At 42.5% G+C, this 18,108-nt stretch overlaps 1 protein-coding gene and 1 long non-coding RNA gene across 2 annotated transcripts in view; one reads left to right on the forward strand and one right to left on the reverse strand.

Moving 5' to 3' along the window:
* The first annotated feature begins 15 nt into the window (after nucleotides 1–15).
* Nucleotides 16–2,018, forward strand: LOC128414724 (uncharacterized). The gene is made up of 2 exons (XR_008330715.1): nucleotides 16–105; nucleotides 184–2,018. It is a non-coding gene; the product is annotated as an uncharacterized LOC128414724 (long non-coding RNA).
* A 10,835-nt stretch (nucleotides 2,019–12,853) lies between these two features.
* The window catches only part of PPM1L (protein phosphatase, Mg2+/Mn2+ dependent 1L), a 173,354-nt gene continuing 168,099 nt past the window's right edge, over nucleotides 12,854–18,108 (reverse strand). The window contains exon 5 of the mRNA XM_053390424.1: nucleotides 12,854–13,216. Coding sequence (XP_053246399.1) covers nucleotides 12,870–13,216 — 347 coding nt within the window. The 3' untranslated portion in view covers nucleotides 12,854–12,869. The remainder of the gene's footprint in view (nucleotides 13,217–18,108) is intronic.

The raw sequence follows: 18,108 nt of genomic DNA on the forward strand, positions 1-18,108 counted from the left end.
TTAGGCACCGAACCAAGAACTACTGTCAAGAGCCAGGAACAAAATCTGTAAGCACCTTCCAAGTCTACAAAATGTCTTTTCCCAAATGTGGTTCTCCAGCTGTTTGTTGGACTACAACTCCCATCATTCCCAGTCACTGGTCCTTGCTAGCTAGGGATGATGGGAGTTGTAGTCCAACAACAGCTGGAGACCCAAGTTTGGGAAATGCTGCTTTTTAGAGGTTGAGGTGTTCGATGCTCTCCCAGCTTCTGCAGTTTATACGACATAAATTTGTGAGGACTTTTGTGAAGCTAGGAAAGGATTATAAGGAAAGTCTTATGCACCAGTGGACATGCACATATCGGACACTCAGCGAGGCCCATTATAGTTGCAAAGTTCTGACCTTCTGCTTCTGCTTCTAGAAGGGGGAGGCAGGACATTTGGGTGATTCAGCAGGAATGTCCTTTGCACAGCTTCTCCCAACCTGGTGCGCTCTAGAGGTTGTTGCGCTCATAGCTCGAACCATCTGTGCCCACTGGCCATGCAGGCTATGGCTGATGGGAGTCCAAAACATTTGAAGGTCACTTTCAGAAATGTAAGTATTAGTTGAGTAGTTGTGCTTAGTGCAATATTGACAGAGGCCTGCTTTGTGCACCACAGTAAGCCAGAGCAGGGCATACCATGACTCCATGAACATGCTGGTTGCCAGTGAGGAAGTGGCACTCGTTTTCCTCCTCCCTGGACTTCTTAGCTCACTGCAGGACACGCTTTGGCTCAGCGTGTCATCCAAACCAGGGATCATGGTTAAGGTCTCTCAGTCGTGACCTGTAACCATAGATGGTTGTTAAGGAGGGAGGAACCTAACCAGGTTCAGGCAACATGCTAAGCCAATCCATGGCTCCACTGCCATTTTGCGCTGTCCTAAAAAGCACAGGGAGGAACAAAAATGCCTATGGCCTCCTCCTCGCGAGCCATTGTTTTGGTGCTAAACCATGGTTTGAACTGGGTGCGTGGTCAATGTGATAGCCTGTTACCACATAATGAAAGATACGCTTTCTGCAAATGGGTTTGTGCATTCTGTTCCTCCTCCTTTAAATAAATTTAGGGGAGGTATGTATTACAGCTACGGAGAATCGAAAAGCCCTGAAATATAACAGTGGCTAGATAGTTATCCACTGCTGGTCATATCTTGACATATCTAAAACTCTTGTTTAGGTTTACTGCAGTACTTTTTTATTTTAACAAGTTTTTACTGGTGGTCTGATAGCTTTCAAATCACAGAACTTCCATCCATGGGAAACTCACTTGATTCCCTCATTAAAGGGAACCTCAGACAATAGGTCAACACTCAGAGGCGTACCTAGGCATTGGAGAGACTGACCGTCCTTCTCACATCGCAGCACAAAGGTGTGCGTCCCCCCCCTTACCCTTATACCAGACACTTTTTGAGACAGGTAGAATGGAGCGATTTCTAATGTGGCAATTGTGGTAACGTGATTGGGGGCGCATGCCGATACAGCTTCTTGCCCAGGGATCCTAGGGATGCCATTGTCGACGCTCCACTCCTTCAAGGCACATTTGGGATAAGATTCATTTATTTCTATAATTTACACATTGCCTTTCTGCTCTTAATCTGCACAAGCATCTAAAATGCAAAACAGCACAGTAGCCGAACCACTGTCATTCCTTTGAGAGCAGCAGCGATTTAAAAATGCACTGAGAGCCAGAACTAAATAAGTAAATGCCCACTGAACCATTCTGGAATCCTCTGCTCAATCTGGAAAAAGTTGTTCCTCCTGTGTGTGTGTTTTGGTAAAACACTTATAGATATCCAACTATGGCGTGGTTCAAAACTCTTCTCAAGCTGCAAACCAGCGGCTTCAAATGTCATATGATAGGTCATTTAGCTGTTGTTCTTAGGGTTATGTTTTGTTTTCTGTAGTTCTTATAATGTTGCTGCTGTATTGTTTTCATATAATATTAGTACTTCGTGAATTTGGAATAACGGGAAAGTGGAATAAAAATGAATGTTGGCTCTGCCCTTGCCTCCGGCCATGGGGGGTGGGTCGTCTTCAGAACTCCAACTGGTCTTACATTCTCAGGAGATCCCAGATGGGCGGGATCACACACAAAGAGGTCGGTTAATCACCTTTCATCACTGGACGTCAGTCTGTTTTGGTTTTGCATACAATTTTCTCTCCTGTCTTTTCTCCCCCCTTACTCTTTCCCAGTCACTTGTGTGTCTCCCTGCTCCCCAGTGGTTTCCTCTCGCCTCCCTTTCTATAGATCCCTGACTTTTCATCTCTCTCCCGCTTTCCTGCTCACTTCTAGGACTAACAGCTCCCGCTCCTGCTGTCCCATTGCACCCTTTCTGACACAGCACCCACTCCCTTTGTAGCTTGCTTCATCTCTCTTCTTGTGCCCAAACCATCCCAGTTCCTTTGCCTCCTCTGTGTTATTCCTCTGTCACTCCTGTCCTCCTGCAACCCACCGCCTTGCAAGGACCTGGCTGAGACACTTCTAACCATGGCATCCTTTGGCTGCTGGCTGTTCCCACCCACCAGGATCCCCTTGCAATCTGTATTCAAATAAACACATTAATTAAGATGTTTTTGATTTTAATTTTACCTTTGGAGCGATATTTATTAGTGTTAGGACTTGGTATAAATTTATGTGGCTCGTGACCTCTCCTGGAAAGTTTCCCCAGGAAGAATGCAGTCCTTCGAGCTGAAAAAAGTTCCTCATCGTTGCCTCAGCAATTCCACTTACAACTCATAAAACCAATTGTCTGTCCTTATCGACATTAGCTTAGGATGCTGTTCCTTTTTTTGAAGGGACAGGGAACTCCTCCAACTTAATGTCACTTCAGAAAAAAAGCACATGGCCGTAGCTCATGACTAGTGGGAACTGCAACATAATCTTGCAGTGGATTCGCTGGAGAAGTTTTCCACCGCACACTCCAAGTTTGTCCATGTGTGTCTCCTTGGACCTTTCCGCCGATTCCCTTGGTTATGCGCTGGCTCATTTGCCAACTGCCTTTCTCTCCTGCTCACCCCATCCTTTGTGTGGGGGCAGTGCATACCAACTGTTGCTTTCCTTATTTCCCTCCTCACCTTCCTGTTTCCCACCATCCCTGGGCGGTGCGAGAATAATCCACACACCCCTTTCAAAGCTATTGCCTAGCTAAGGCTGAGGTAACTTCCCTTCTGTTTTCTCTTTGTGTGTGTTCATGTGTGCTATTTGTGTGTTTCCTTGCTCTCTCCACCCTCTGAGGCAAATGTGTATGCTGTGTCTTGTGTTTTTTGGAAGGGATGGCTCATTCCACTTTGTAGAGCCACGTTTTAGAAATGTATTCTCCGTGGGGTGCTCAGTTTTGCTGACAAACTGGAATGGCCAGGATAGGGGATAAATCCAGTTTGCTGCTGGAGGGAATGACGATTTCTGGTGTGGGCTGTTTGCTTTCCTGATGCAGAACCCAAGAAGGGATCGTAATTATTTATTCCTGCATTGGACGAGGATGTGTGTGTATCAAAAGAAACAGCAAGACACCAAACCCAAAAGAGAAAAGAGGCTTGTTATTTATTTAAATATGCTCCTTTTATAGCCTTTATTTTTTATTTTAACCATACAACCAAAGCCTTCCCCCACCCCCAAATCAGTAGTTTACACTTCCTGTAGACATTAACATAGAATCTGCAGTTGCATGAAACATATATTCCTCACACATTTAAAAGGAAGGGGGGAAAAGCTACTTCTAACGCACACACTGAAAGATACAATGGTTGCCCACATCTAGAAGTGACAGAGCACCGCCACTTTTAGGTTATACTACAGCTAATGTTATATTTACATTTCGTTTGACCGTGTTTCAGATTGTCTCTTAGAGACAGATGTAGATTAAGTACAAAAGAAACCTACTAGTACCAAGAATTATGAGGTTTCACCAGTTCCTTCCTTTCTTGCGCATTATGGTCAAAAGTGCTGGGTTTGGACAGGTTAAAATGAGTTCAGATCATGATTTCAGTGTGCAGTTGTAGATGCCGCACTGGGTTCGTTTTTAAAACCAGCAAGAATTGCTTCCAGAATTCTTTCTGAAGTCTACCTTAAGATGTGCACAAATGTGATGTGACAACAGCATCTATGTGCAGAGAAAGGTGGCTGTTCTCTGGCTTGGCTTACAACTCTTCAGCCTCATCTGGAAGAACTGATGGGCACAGTCTGCTTTCCTACGTTAACATCTGCATACATCTCATGATGCAGCTACGCGCCTGTGTTTTTAAAATAACCAATGCCGAAAGATTAGCAAAGTAGAAAGCAGCTCTGTAGCTCTCCCAGATTTGGCTCCCTTATTTCACATTAAAAAGGCCTTGAGCTCCTATTGATTGGCTTTGGCCAAAATGGCATCGGACACCCTTGTGCTCTCAATTCAACAATATAAGAAACGTTTTCCGATAGGGTGCCTTGCAGAGAGAGAGAAGCATTGCTGTTAAACCAGAGTAAGTGGTCTCTTAGGTCCTACTGCATGGAGAATGAGTTGGTCCACCAGGACTGTAGCTCACTGGTCAAGCATCTGCCTTACAATGCAGAAGGTCTCAGGTTTGATTCCCAGAATCTCCAAACAGGGCTAGGAAAATACCTTGTTGGAAACCCTGTGGAAGCTGTGGACAGCCAGTGTAGACAATATGGGCTAATGGCTTGACTCAATAGAAGGTAGCTTCCTGTGTTTCTGTGTAGTGGCTGAAACTCTCTCACCTGTTCCCATTTGCTTCTGAGTCACCTCAGTGGCTCTGAGAATCTAGTGGTGCATTATTCACCAACCCTTTCCTGAGTCCAAGTTAGTGTAGACCAATTTTTTTTTTTTCAGAAGAAGGGAGTAGGGATTGTGACTTAAATTGCAGCCGTAGTTAATAATTTAAGACTGCAGCAGTGCTAGGTTTTATGAAGTGCCAGGGCAAAGAGGTTTACTTTACTTTTGGCCTGGGTATCTTTTAAGTATTAATTGTTCTGATTGTGGATAAGTGCCAGACTTTTCGCTGAAAACCTGCCAGAACCTTTTACTTACTTAAAGACTGACTGGGTCATACGTAACCCTAGGACTATGGAGAGAGGCTTGGCAGCAGCTAATGTTGCTTTTAAACAATACTCTGCAATTAGGGGCAATTTCTTCTGAGAAATTATTTAAGGCAGACACATTTATGGCTGGGAAAATTAAGATATGGCCACAACGTTAAGAGAAACGGCTCCAGCAATTGCCACTTTCCCCAGCCACAATACTCATTTTTTAATGAAGTGTTGCCTTCTGGAAGCTAAAAACATGTTGGGCTGATGCCCCTGTTTAGTCACACTGAAATTAAAGTGACAGTATTGCTTTACTGAATATTAAGAACAAGTTTAAATTCTAGAAAATCAGCTGTGTGAAGAAATCAAGAGTATGATGTTTTCAACAATTCTACATGATGAATACACCTGTCTACCTTCGCAGATGCCTTTTGTTCTACATGAAAGAACATGCTTCTTCTAAGGTGGTGCCTTGGTGGTGCCTGTTTTTAAAATCACCTTTTGAATCGACTAGAAGGTTTTCTACTGAATAATCTAAAAATTAGCTAAACTTTACAGTCCTGTCCTATCTAGATCCTACTTTCTTGCTGCATTTCTGTTTTGTCTTAAATGTTCTACTCCACATGTTTATCTTGAATGGAAGAACAATTACTCTACAGCAATTGCAATGTCACATTAATAGCAATCTGCTGGGACAGATGCATATGGACTCTGCTACTTAAAATAAATTATAGGGTGTGTGGGTGTGTGTAGATATATGCACATATGTATGTTTTTGTGGAATCATTTTCAATATCTCGTTCCACAATTTAAACACACCTGCCTTTCAAAAGACAAATCCACTTATAGTACCAGAGCAAATGTTTGTCATTAAAAAAAAAAAAGCATCCACAAAAATGCCTCAGAACCACAAGTTATGGTTAGCTGAGCTTTTAGAACAGGGCACAGATGATGGTTTTCATTCCAGAGCTGCAACAGGGGTGCCAACATGAATAAAATATTGTGGGGGCCCAGATATGCTCCACCCCACATAATCGATCATATAGTGCAGTGTGCACACACCATTTGAATGGCAATGCCCATCAACTTTGGGAGGGGGGGTCCTACTCAAATGTTTTACTGCGGGGGCTGAAGCCCCCACAGCCCCAAGGAGTTGGCTCCTATGAACCCCTAAGAATTTTGGTTGGATCGTGTAAGTTATGTGAGGGGGACTATGGAAACTCATTAGGTCAGCTTTGCACCCTTGTTGGAAGCCCATTGTCCATGCTGAATGTGCATCCATGCGCTCATGTCTAGGGAAATCATAGAATTGGAAGGTACCCCAGGAGTAATCTACTCCAACCCCCTGCAGTACCCAGGACTGCATGGAGTATGCACAGGGTAAACAGGAAGTACACCATGCACTGGTACATGCAATTGCCACAAAGAGAGATCCAAAATTTATAGCCATAATTATATGTACCACTGTACTTTACATCTTGCACTGTGCCCTTTCTAGGTGCACATGGAACCAATAACTGAAGCAACTATGTACAGTGGTACCTCGGGTTACAGGCGCTTCAGGTTACAGACTCTGCTAACCCAGAAATAGTACCTCGGGTTAAGGATGAGAACAGAAATCGTGCTTTGGCGGCGTGGCAGCAGCGGAAGTCCCCATCAGCTAAAGTTGTGCTTCAGGTTAAGAACAGTTTCAGGTTAAGAACGGACCTCCAGAACAAATTAAGTTCTTAACCCGAGGTACCACTGTACTACCATGTGAGCCACCCTGATTTTAACCTTGTAAATCCCAGCCAAAGTGAACACTTTAATAGCCCATTGATTTCAATAGGAGAAATGAAACATGTTCAACTCTATTAAAATCAATGCGGCTAATAAAAAAAAAGTTTCATTTTGGCTGATCATGACCATAGATTTCAATGGGGCTGAATCACATTTGTGTTTCTATAGGTTGTGCTCCCAAAGTATCGTCTTCTACATATTGTGCCACCAGTTTTATGAACATTTCCGGATCTACATGCTTTCAGTGACAACACAATAAATGTTGATGGACTATCCCTACAATCCAGGAAATGATGTGCACACTGTATATATCATAATGCTCTAAATCAAGGCTGGGGAACCTGTGGTCCTCTAGACGTTGGGACGTCCATCAGTCCCAATCAGCATGGCCAACCGTCTGAGTTGACAAGAGCTGCAGTCCAACATATGGAGGGCCAGAGGTTCCCTACCCATGTCATTCCCAGGGAAATGCATGCCCAACAGGCTTAGATACATATAGCTGCATAAACTAGATTGGTTAAATACCTTGCATGATTCCAGTCTACAATTGGATTCATTTCTCTTTACAGAATACTTGTAGTTTCCTAGACCTAGATCTCAACCCCTGTGCAAACCCACTATTTAAATCCATTTTCACATCAAACACATTTATTATTTTCACATCAACTGTAAATGGTCATATTTCCTACTATTTCTTAATTCAGTATGAAAACATTATTCGCTTTCTCAGGCCCCACATAGCCATAAAGCTAAACTATATTTGTCCCTACACATTGATTCTTTAACTCCATGGTTAAAGACTGATGAAGAATAAGGAAGTGGAACCATAAACTGAAGAGGGTTTACAAGTCATTGTTGGCACTAATCATGGTTATATATTACATGTGCAGTGGGCATAGCATGGTTAGGCTTGTGTTATACTAATTCCACTAATCTTTCCAAACAAGACCCATTGTTTGGGTCACAACATGCCCGCTCCCCTAGAAGTCGTTACCATGGTTAAGGCAACTTATTTGCCTCGTCAGCCTTTCTGCTTGCAAGATAACAACAAGGCTCTCATTGCTGGTTTCAATACTGCCTCCTTATATCTCAGAGCTTCTTTCAGCAAACTAAACCATGGTTTCACTGTATGGTTGTGATCTTCACTAGGGTTAAGGCAATGATCCATGGTTGATTATTATGTTTGTACTGGGCTAAAATGGAATTAGAAAATCACTGAGATAGCTATCAATAAGTCAATGCAGCGAATTCCTGACACATGTAACAGGTATGAGTTGTAAACTTGGGTCTAAAAGCACCAATTAGTAATCTGGTATAACTCTCTGAACTCAGTAGCCATTTCCCCTCTTTTCTTTTTTAAAACTAAGAAGGCATTTTTCCTATTATTGAGTGTGTGGCAATGAACTATCTCAAAACGTCCTTGCATATATGATAGGAATTAGTTTCAAATTCTCCAGATGTGGTTATGCAAGTCATGTTTCTGTAGAAGTATTATTTCTCAAGTCAAGCAATTTCTGCTCTTCCATTAAGCCATGCTTGTTGGGTGCTTATTTCTTTATGTAGGAGCCTTTCCTACAAGAAGAAAACTGTAAACAAGTCTATAAATATTCGTTTGAAGCCATTAATTCCTAATATACGGTGTGAGACAATTTTTCTTTATGCCTAGCTGGCTGGGCAAACGAGGCCTTTTTAAACACTTGACTGAATCTAACCTGTGTTCTGTAATTGTTTGCAGACTATTGCCTTTTCACAATGAGCTTTCCCCTCCTTAGATGTTTAAAAAATGGCTTTGAACAGAATGCAAATTAACAAACATGCAGGTTTCCGTGATAACCCAATTATCTTACACACTGATGATAAATCACCATTTCCTCTTGCTCATTTTGATCTATGCTATGTATAATATCTTCTGGACTTATAACAAAAATTAATACCTGCTAGCTATCAAGTTTTGTAAAGATCCCACATACTTCAATTTTCTGATCAATAATCAAGATGGGGATGAGAAATACATTTCAGTTATTTCTTCCTCTAATACATTTAATGGTTTGTAAAGCTTGTATCAATGACCTAAATTTCCTACATTTTTAAAATGTCACAGTTCCAAGAATTCAGCTGCACCTAAAGTAGTAGGCTACTGACTAGTTTTGCTTCTTACTAATGTTTTTTTAAAAACTTTTATTATGTATTTTTTCTTGAATTGTACCCCCCTCTCTCCCTACTTTCATTGCACCTTTATCCTGCTTATGAATGGAAGTCTTACTGGTCTCACATCAAGGCTCCTGAGCAAATCTGCACCTACTTGGGTTTTCCATAGCAATGCAATGCCAGCTGCTTCTACATCACTAAACTGGGGCCCCCTCTTCCTATTTCAAAGCAACAAGTGAGTATCCCATATCACAGTTTTTACTCACCTTACCTCACACAGCAACTAAGTGAAAACCACCATTATAGGAGCCTAAAAGATTTAAGCACCTCTTGAAAATAAAACCAGGTAGTGAAATTACCGGGAACCTGGCACAGGGCCTTCGCAGCAGTTGCACCCACCCTGTGGAATGCCTTTCCATCAGATGTCAAGGAGACAAACAACGATACAACTTTTTAAAGGCATCTGAATGTATGATGTTTTATTATGTTTTTATAAGTGTTGGAAGCTGACCAGAGTGGCTGGGGCAACCCTATAAGATGTGTGGGGTATAAATAGTAAAAATATTATTATTAGGAAGGCAGGCCTTGGAAAGCTGTTTTCAATGCCATGGTCAGTTGTGCTTGTGAAAAGCAATGGATCACAAAAGCCAATGTGATCTCCTGTTAAGTCACTCCTTTAGTACTGGCTAGGGAAGGGGCAGGTAGGGGATGCCAGAAGATATTGGCAGAGGCAGAGAACACCCATGAAGTATGCCATGCATCAAAGGATTACAACAAAGGAAGAATTGGCCATGGCTGAAAAAGATGCAAAGTGTGACAATGGGAAGGTTAAAAAGGCCATTAAAAGAGTGAGGTTATGGATGGTCCCTCGCCAACATCTATCAATGTTTTACAACAGCATCTTGTTCTTTTGCCACTGCATAGAATAAGGATTAGCCCAAGGTTAAGTGAGATTATTGAAAACAGTTCTTTGCAGGAAGTGAATAGCACTTCTAGTTTTGATTCTGCTCCCACAGAAATGTGAGACCAACCCTTTCAATGACCTCCACTGAATCTGGTTGCTTATATCCTTTATCTACTCTTACAACAAATGTGCCAGCCCAGTTAATCCTCCAAAACAATCTGGCCTGATCACCATGTGGACTGGCACCCCAAACTCAAGCTCAGTGGTAGAGCAATGGCTTTTCATGCAGAACATCAGATCCAATTCCCAGCATCTCCAGGAACAGCAGGGGAAAAAGCCCTGGAGAGCAGCTGCCGATTAGTGCAGACAGTACTGAGCTACATGGACTGGTGGTCTGACTAAAGTCTAAGGCAGCTCCTATGTTCCAATCTAAAAGATCCTGGGCAGAGCTGGTATCCTTGGGCACTGATTTGATGCATGCTGTTAACCTCCAGAGCCCTCTGCCTCTATCTCTTATTGCAAGGAGAATGCATTAAGAGTCAATTGTACTTTGCTAAAAGCATTGGAGCCATTCATTAAGTCATTCAGCTATTATTCCACATTAGTATAGGAGGGCAGCAAAATAGAGGCAGGGATACTTTGTTTGTATTTACCTGCCCAAGCGGTCTGACACCGGAGTTCATTTGTTTTGAGAGTGCACACAATATAATTGAAGACAAGGGCAAGAAATAAGAGACCAGAAGGGTGAAATACACACTTTGCGTATCTTAATCCCTTGGTGTGTTATTTGCAAGACACTCCTATGTTTCAGGGAAAATAAAGGACACCTTCCTTGCTGCCATTGAGGGGCATGGGTTATCTGTTGAGGGGGTCCTATGTATACCTATGGGAGGGATGAGGAGGAACCTGTAACTATCCAGGTGTTACTACTTTCCAGCTCCCATCATCTGGCCAGCATGGTCATGATGGGCATTTGAGTTCAACAACACCTGGACGGCCACAGGCTCTCCAGATCTACAGCAAATGAAGAAAGAGAGACTGCGCAAATGGCACTTCCAGAAGTGCTAAAGTCTAGCAATAGCCCACCTACTAATGCACATTCACTAGAACCTAGTGGCCATGCTCTAGTATGTGAATGGAGGCCTTCTCCTTCACTTCCATCAGAAGCGAAATGTCTCCTAACAGGGCGTTCTCCACTATATGTACTCAAGTTTCCCTCTTCATAGAAGAGAATGGGAATCCCTTGCATGCATATGGCTTTGAATTATAGCTTACTGACATGACCCAGCAACCCACATGTCTATGGTCTTTCTTTCCTTTTTTTTTAGAGGGCAGCAACGCTACACAGGTGAACCAGGGTAGCACCCACGCACCTTTCTTCAGCTCACGGAAACATACAGTTAGCTCTGCACATGCACATCAGAGCCAGCAGAAACAGGCAGGAGTTCATTGACCGCCAAGTGCGTTTAAAGCAGTTCAGTGGGTAGCCCGGAATCAGAACCCTGCTGTACAACAACGTGTCTCTTGTTAAGCTATGGTATAAAATTGTGCAGCCCCTGCAAGTTTATGAAGGCAGCACCGCTCCACTGGCCCACCTGCCCATTTCCTCGACCATGGAGCCATCAAGTGATGAGCATTATGGGGGATTAAGTAGCCAGGTCACACCTACATTATTAATCAATACTGGGATTGGAAACGTCCATTTTCTACAGCAAAGCATATGATATTCAGAGGCTCCAAAATACAGCTATACATAATCAACACTTTTAATTCCTTAGGCCGGCTTTCGATTATTTACATAATTAAATACCCAGGCCACCAGAATTGTTTTACCCTTGTCCATCTTTTTTCTTTCTTTTTTTGAATTAAGCTTCCATTCTACTGAAAAGCTTGTGGTGGTGTGTGTGTGTGCACGTATGTGTGTGAGCTAGGCAGCAAGTTCACATTTCAGCTTGTTCACTTCATCAACAACCCTGCCTTGTATCTGAACACACGTTGATAACAGAATGTAAATAGTATTCTGTGCTAAACACTCAGCTGACTTCCACAGGATCTTCAAACCCCCAGCCCTTACAACATTCTGTGAGATTATATATATATATATATATATATATATATATATATATATATATATAATTTCTGCAGGCATATCCACCATGTCTAGAAGGAAGAGTCAATGAATGCTGTTTGTGCAATTTTTCCCAAGGAGCATGGACCTCAAAAGCTACCGGCTGGATGGAATTGAAAACAAGGCAAAGCACCATTAAAGGCATGCACACAGACAGTAGAAACAGACAGCTGGAGAAGCTCAAGAGCTTGTCCTTACTTATGTGGCAGGAAGGATTTATGTGGCAGGAAGGATGTTTACCTATGAAATGAGGGAGAAGGGTGGCCTGTTGTGTGCCCAGCAGGCTCCCTCCTTCACCTCCTCCTATGAAAAGACAGATCAACAGTTACAAATTTGTTTGCTACCCACCTTCTTACTTCTGCAGTTTAGCAGGGCTTGGGGACAGAGAGCAATAGCATTAAAACAGAGTGCATGCCAGGGTGGAGATAGTTACAATGGTGAAAGTCCTGTGTCGCTTCCATCAATTGCTCACAAGCCATTCTTGTCTTGCCCCGGCCGTGCCACTCCCAAGTTGAGGTCCTGGGCGAATGACTCACAGCTGTTCAAAATAGCTGAAGCAGGAGTTGATTAGCCTTTGAGAATGGGAGAATTTATCCTTAAAAGAGCTGGAGAAAAGAAAGCAAGCATGAGCTTTTTTTTTTTTTAACCCCCACACAATGGCTTTAAATGCATTTGCCACATAGCTCTGCTTTTCAAAAAAGAAAGAAAGAAAAGGAAAAAATGTGATATCTTTTTCCTCTTTTCTTTTTGGATGTACAGTCTTAATGCTAATATACTTGCTACAGCTGTCTACCATGTTGAAGTGTAAAGGTTTGATGAAGGAGTTTGCTGAGAGAGAGAGAGGCAGAAAGATAGGATAATTTTTTTTTTTTTTTACTGGTCTTCTGTTTTACTGCTACTCTTGAACTTCACCACCATGACTGTTATGTTGTCAGGGCAGCCTCTGTAAAATGACTGCAGGACTATACTCTTGGCTCCAAAGTGTGGCTCATCCAAGCGTTCTTTGATGAACCGTACGGCCTCCTCGTTGCTGAAAGCATCCCACAGCCCATCAGATGCTAAGATCATGAATTCTGGCTGAAGTTTGTCCAGGTCAAAGGTTAGGATATCTGGGTCAGGGATGACAACGTTCAGATTTTTCAGCGGGTAATCTCCAAGGGAGCGGGACATGGCCAGGATCCCCTGAACACGCCAGGAACCATTAAAACTGATGAAGCCACCTGGAGGGAAGAAAAACAAACACACACACACACATATTGTATTAAATTGCTTCTGCATGAGGTTGTTCTCAGACGCTTCTGTGCCTCTGGGCTGTAAAACTAGTTAGAAAACAGAGAAATTGTTTTGCTTTGCATTTCTTATTGCGATTTTTCTTTCCCAAGCACTTCTCACATTTCAATGCCCCCTTCCTTCCTTCCTTCCTTCCATTCCCCATAATACACCAGTGTCTCTGCTGCTAAGACGTAAGGAAGGAAAAACTCCTCAGGGAAACCATTTAGGAAACGTGAAGTTAAGAGCGAAGTCTCTTTCTTTGGAGAACCATTCCATTATAACTATACTTCCTGTGCTTCGATTCAATGAAAACTTTAAAGAAAGGAAAACACGCCACCATTGCAAGGTACTATTATAGGATGTGTGTATGTGTGTGTTAGCTTGAATGTGATATTTGAAATCACCCCTAAGCTTGTCATTTTGTATCCACAAGATGGGATTCTGCTAAAGTGGTAAAGCCAGTCTTTCCGTCAAGTTATTGGCTGTAGGCTGTTGTGTTATCTCTTTGCATGACTAAAGAGTACAAGTGACTGGTTGCCATAGAAATTAATAGCTGGAGATGTTTTCAGAAGATGGGCTAAAGAGGGCAGGCCTTCCTGTTCCCTGGCTGGTCTTGTCCATCTATGCTGAATCCAAAGCTATGACTTTATCCACCCCAAGAAGGAAAAGAAGGAAGGAAGGAAGGAAGGAAGGAAGGAAGGAAGGAAGGAAGGACCCTAATTGTGGGACAAGATTTGTTGGGATGTAAACAGATCCTAACCATCTTACGTTCAGCCTGTATATATGTTTATATAAAAACTTTATATTACAAAGACGCCACAGTCTCTAGTGACTCTCATTCTAAAGAAACCAAATGCAAGGTATGTGTTGGCACCCTGAACTGTGCATGTTGGGTGTGCATAACAATGCCTGTAAGGTCGAAATTACAGCTTCCTCCTGATTTGAAGATGCTCTCAGAAATGAAACTCATGAGTTGAAGTTCTCTCTCGCTTCCAGCTCATGATGTCACTACATGGCATTTCTGCTCTTCCTCACTTGATTTCACTGGCTGCTGCTGCTGCTGCTGGCAAGGTAACACACCTGCTGGTGCTGCAAATATTCCTAAATATCAGTAGGAGGGGAAGACAGGGAGGAGGAGGAGAACTTAACATCTGCATCATTGCTGCTACCATTGTCTCATGGGTAACACCCCAAGGCTGGACTCCTACGCACATTGTTTCTTAGATCCATTGGATTAGTCCATTAAAAAAGAAAGGAAGATGTACTGTGAGAAGGAAAACATATATATATTGAGTAGCATGGTTAACAGAACCTGCATGAATGGACTGTGAAGATGATCTCCTTGGAGTTATTTCCTCCATTTTATGCTATGTATTTTGAAATCCATTTTGCAATACCCAAACATTGCTACAAGGAGTTGGGTTATGTCAGTATCCAAGCCAATGCTATTGAAATGGCTGTCACATAAATTCCTGGAGGCAAGTACATCCTTACATGTTTTGTATTTTTGTGTGTGTTCGCCAAATAGATATGACAAATTGCTGAACAGCAAGAAAATATCAGCCTTTGTTTCTGATGTTTGCCATACAGTGATGTACTCAGGCAGCCTGCCTCCTAGCTCTAACCAAGCCCTCTTTCTCCCTTCGGTACAATTCAAGAAGAGGTTCGCACTCATTTAAAAAGATTTATGAAGGCGGTGCCACATCAGATACACACTTGTAAAGACCAAAATCTCACCCTGGGGCAAAAAGGAAAGGAAATAACACAAATGAAGTTGATCCTCCTTCTCCTCAAGGGTCCTTGGTGGAGCTGTAATGCAATGATCCAGAAAAGTCTTTTGAAAATAATCACCTCACACTTCGGAGTTCTAGGAAGGAAAAGGGGGGAACGTTCTGGGTACAAACAGCAGGCATCTTCCTTGAAGCAAAGGATATGGCAGGGGAGGGGAGTAGAAGGAAGCAGAGGGGAAGGACTCCAGCCATTTGCAAAATTCCATTACCGTATTTTTCGCTCTATAAGATGCACCAGACCACAAGATGCACCTAGTTTTTGGAGGAGGAAAACAAGAAAAAAAATATTCTGAATCTCAGAAGCCAGAACAGCAAGAGGGATCGATGCGCAGTGAAAGCAGCAATCCCTCTTGCTGTTCTGGCTTCTGGGATAGTTGCGCAGCCTGCATTCACTCCATAAGACGCACACACATTTCCCCTTACTTTTTAGGAGGGAAAAAGTGAGTCTTATAGAGCAAAAAATATGGTACATTCTGTGACTGCCTTCAAACAGGATCCACAGGATTCCTATGGCTCTGCATGTGTTTAAGACAAAACTTTTTTTGTTTGTTAACTTTGCTGCATTAAATGTTGACTCTGTAGCTGGCCTCCTTTTGCAATGTCTTGTTTTGAAATCTTCAGATAATATTTTAGTTTCCTGTTGCTTTGAATTGTATACTTTATATTTGACTTCCTTCTCTAATGTTTTATTCTGGATTGTTTTATTTGACGTTTTAATGTAGGTTGTAAACTGCTTTGAGATTCCGCCCCCCTTAAAAATTTAAAGCGGAATAGAAATGAAATTAACAACAATGCATGTAGCTCCCTTTGCCTGCAGCAAAGAGTTGATATTCATTGGTTTCCCCTCCTCCCTGACCCATCTTTGCAGGATTGCTTTTGCTTTTCCAAGCCTCGACAGCCACTTCTTGTGCACGGAAAGTGGATTTCTGCTGCCTCTGTGAAGCAAAGGCTGAAATCTCAACAAAAAACATGTGGTGTTTGCCTGCGGCTGGATGAGAAGCATTTCCTTTTAGAAAAAAAGTTCAGGTTTCTGCCTTTGAAAGAGCACTTCGAAATCCTCATTACAAAACCAAACATTGTGCACTTCAAGCTTCTGCTTAAGAGGGAGGTTTTTTTAAAAAGGTTTTTGGCACTGCTGCATGTTGAGCTCACGGTAAAAGGACCCGAAAGTTCAACACGAATTAAGTATATTCATATCAGGAATATGCAGTTTTTGCAAACTGGAGTTCCACACCTTAGCACACCTTTTACAGTTCCATGTGGCCTGTGTACATGGCATCAGTCTACATGGATTCCCAAAGGAAACAAAAAAACAGCACCCTTGCATACATGCGATCACTAAGTACGTCAGTGAACAAAGGCTACCCCCATTCTAATTACATAAAACTTAAATTGGTACAGGAAGCCCTTTGTTCTTCTGGTCCAGCAGAATCCAGTGGCCAAGCTGTGGGAGATGAGCAGCCAAACCTGACAAATGCATATTCTTGCTAGTGAGCATGAGAAGGAGCTAACACCACAGAGCTGCAGATACTCAGATCATAGAAATACAATTGATAGAGAGGGCTCTGTGTGATGTCATTTCCCCTCCTTTCCTGGAGAAAGAGCATATAGTACTTCCTGTTCCTCCCTCTCCCTTTGACCTGCACTGGAGGCAAACATGCCTCTGCTTGCCCCAGTTTTAGGCACATGCCTGAAGCTGGTTATACTGTAAATACAGTGGTACCTCGCAAGACGAATGCCTCGCAAGACGGAAAACCCGCAAGACGAAAGGGTTTTTTGTTTTTTGAGCTGCTTCGCAAGACGATTTTCCCTATGGGCTTGCTTCGCAAGACGGAAACGTCTTGCAAGTTTGTTTCCTTTTTCTTAACACCGTTAATACAGTTGCGACTTGACTTCGAGGAGCAACTCATAGCACGCGGTGTGGTAGCCTTTTTTGAGGTTTTTGAAGACTTTGGTGATTTTTGAAGCTTTTCCAAAACTTTTCCGACACCGTGCTTCGCAAGACGAAAAAAATCGCAAGATGACAAAACTCGTGGAACGAATTAATTTCGTCTTGTGAGGCACCACTGTATAAGAATTTTGCCTGCATAGAGTTGCTGCTGCCTTTTCTGTGAACCAATGTAAATAAATCTTGTTTTTAAACTTACTTCACAAGTTGTTAAACTGGGATAGAAGGGGGAAGCCCACTTACTTCATTAGCTGGACTTGTGCAAAACAAGGTTTTACAGTCTAATTCCTATACCTGTTACTGCTTGCACATACAGGAAGGCACCGCTCAAAGCAGGCAAATAAGCAGTAGCTGTTAAGGATAAACAAGGGCAGGGCCAAGGGACACCATGGATTGACAGTGAGGACCCTGTCAAGGTATCGATCTCAGCAGCTGCCTGGTGATGTCTGGCTGCCCATAAAAATAAATTTAAAAAGGAACAACTCCCTCGCCTACCCCCCCCCCCCCACTTCCCAAACAAGGCCAATACAGCATACAGAGAGAAAAATAACATAAAAGTTGCATTTCCAAAGCAGCAGGAGTTCTTTCAGCTGATTATTTAAGTGAAAATTTTAGAATATTCATCTCTTTAATGAAGCCTCCTCTTCTGGATTACAATAATCAGGTTCAAATGTTAATTGCTAATAGGTGCTCTGCTGTTAAAAGACTACTTTGTGCTCTCTCACCAGTGTATGGAATCTACATTTTCTTCTCTTTCCCACAGAGAACTATTGCCTGCTCTGAATGAATCATTATTACAGGACATAACGCAGCATTAGCCAGAAGAGGCACTGGTTTTTATCCATTCTGAACTGGAAGCTTCAAGTTTTTCTCTCTCCAATCAAGCTACCAGAGGTTTGTGTGTGCATCTTTCTATGTTGTGTGAATTTCTATGTTGTGTACCACCCTGTGATCTTTGGATGAAGGGCGGTATACAAATTTAATAAAGAATAAAAGAATAAGCAATCTCTGGTCCTGGCTTCTCCAACCTAGACTATTGCTAGACTACAAGTCCCATTAGCTACAGGCCATACTGGCTGGCTCCAGCCTCTCCACTCCCTGA

The sequence above is a fragment of the Podarcis raffonei genome, chromosome 5 (assembly GCF_027172205.1).
Source record: "Podarcis raffonei isolate rPodRaf1 chromosome 5, rPodRaf1.pri, whole genome shotgun sequence".
Classification (NCBI taxonomy): domain Eukaryota; kingdom Metazoa; phylum Chordata; class Lepidosauria; order Squamata; family Lacertidae; genus Podarcis; species Podarcis raffonei.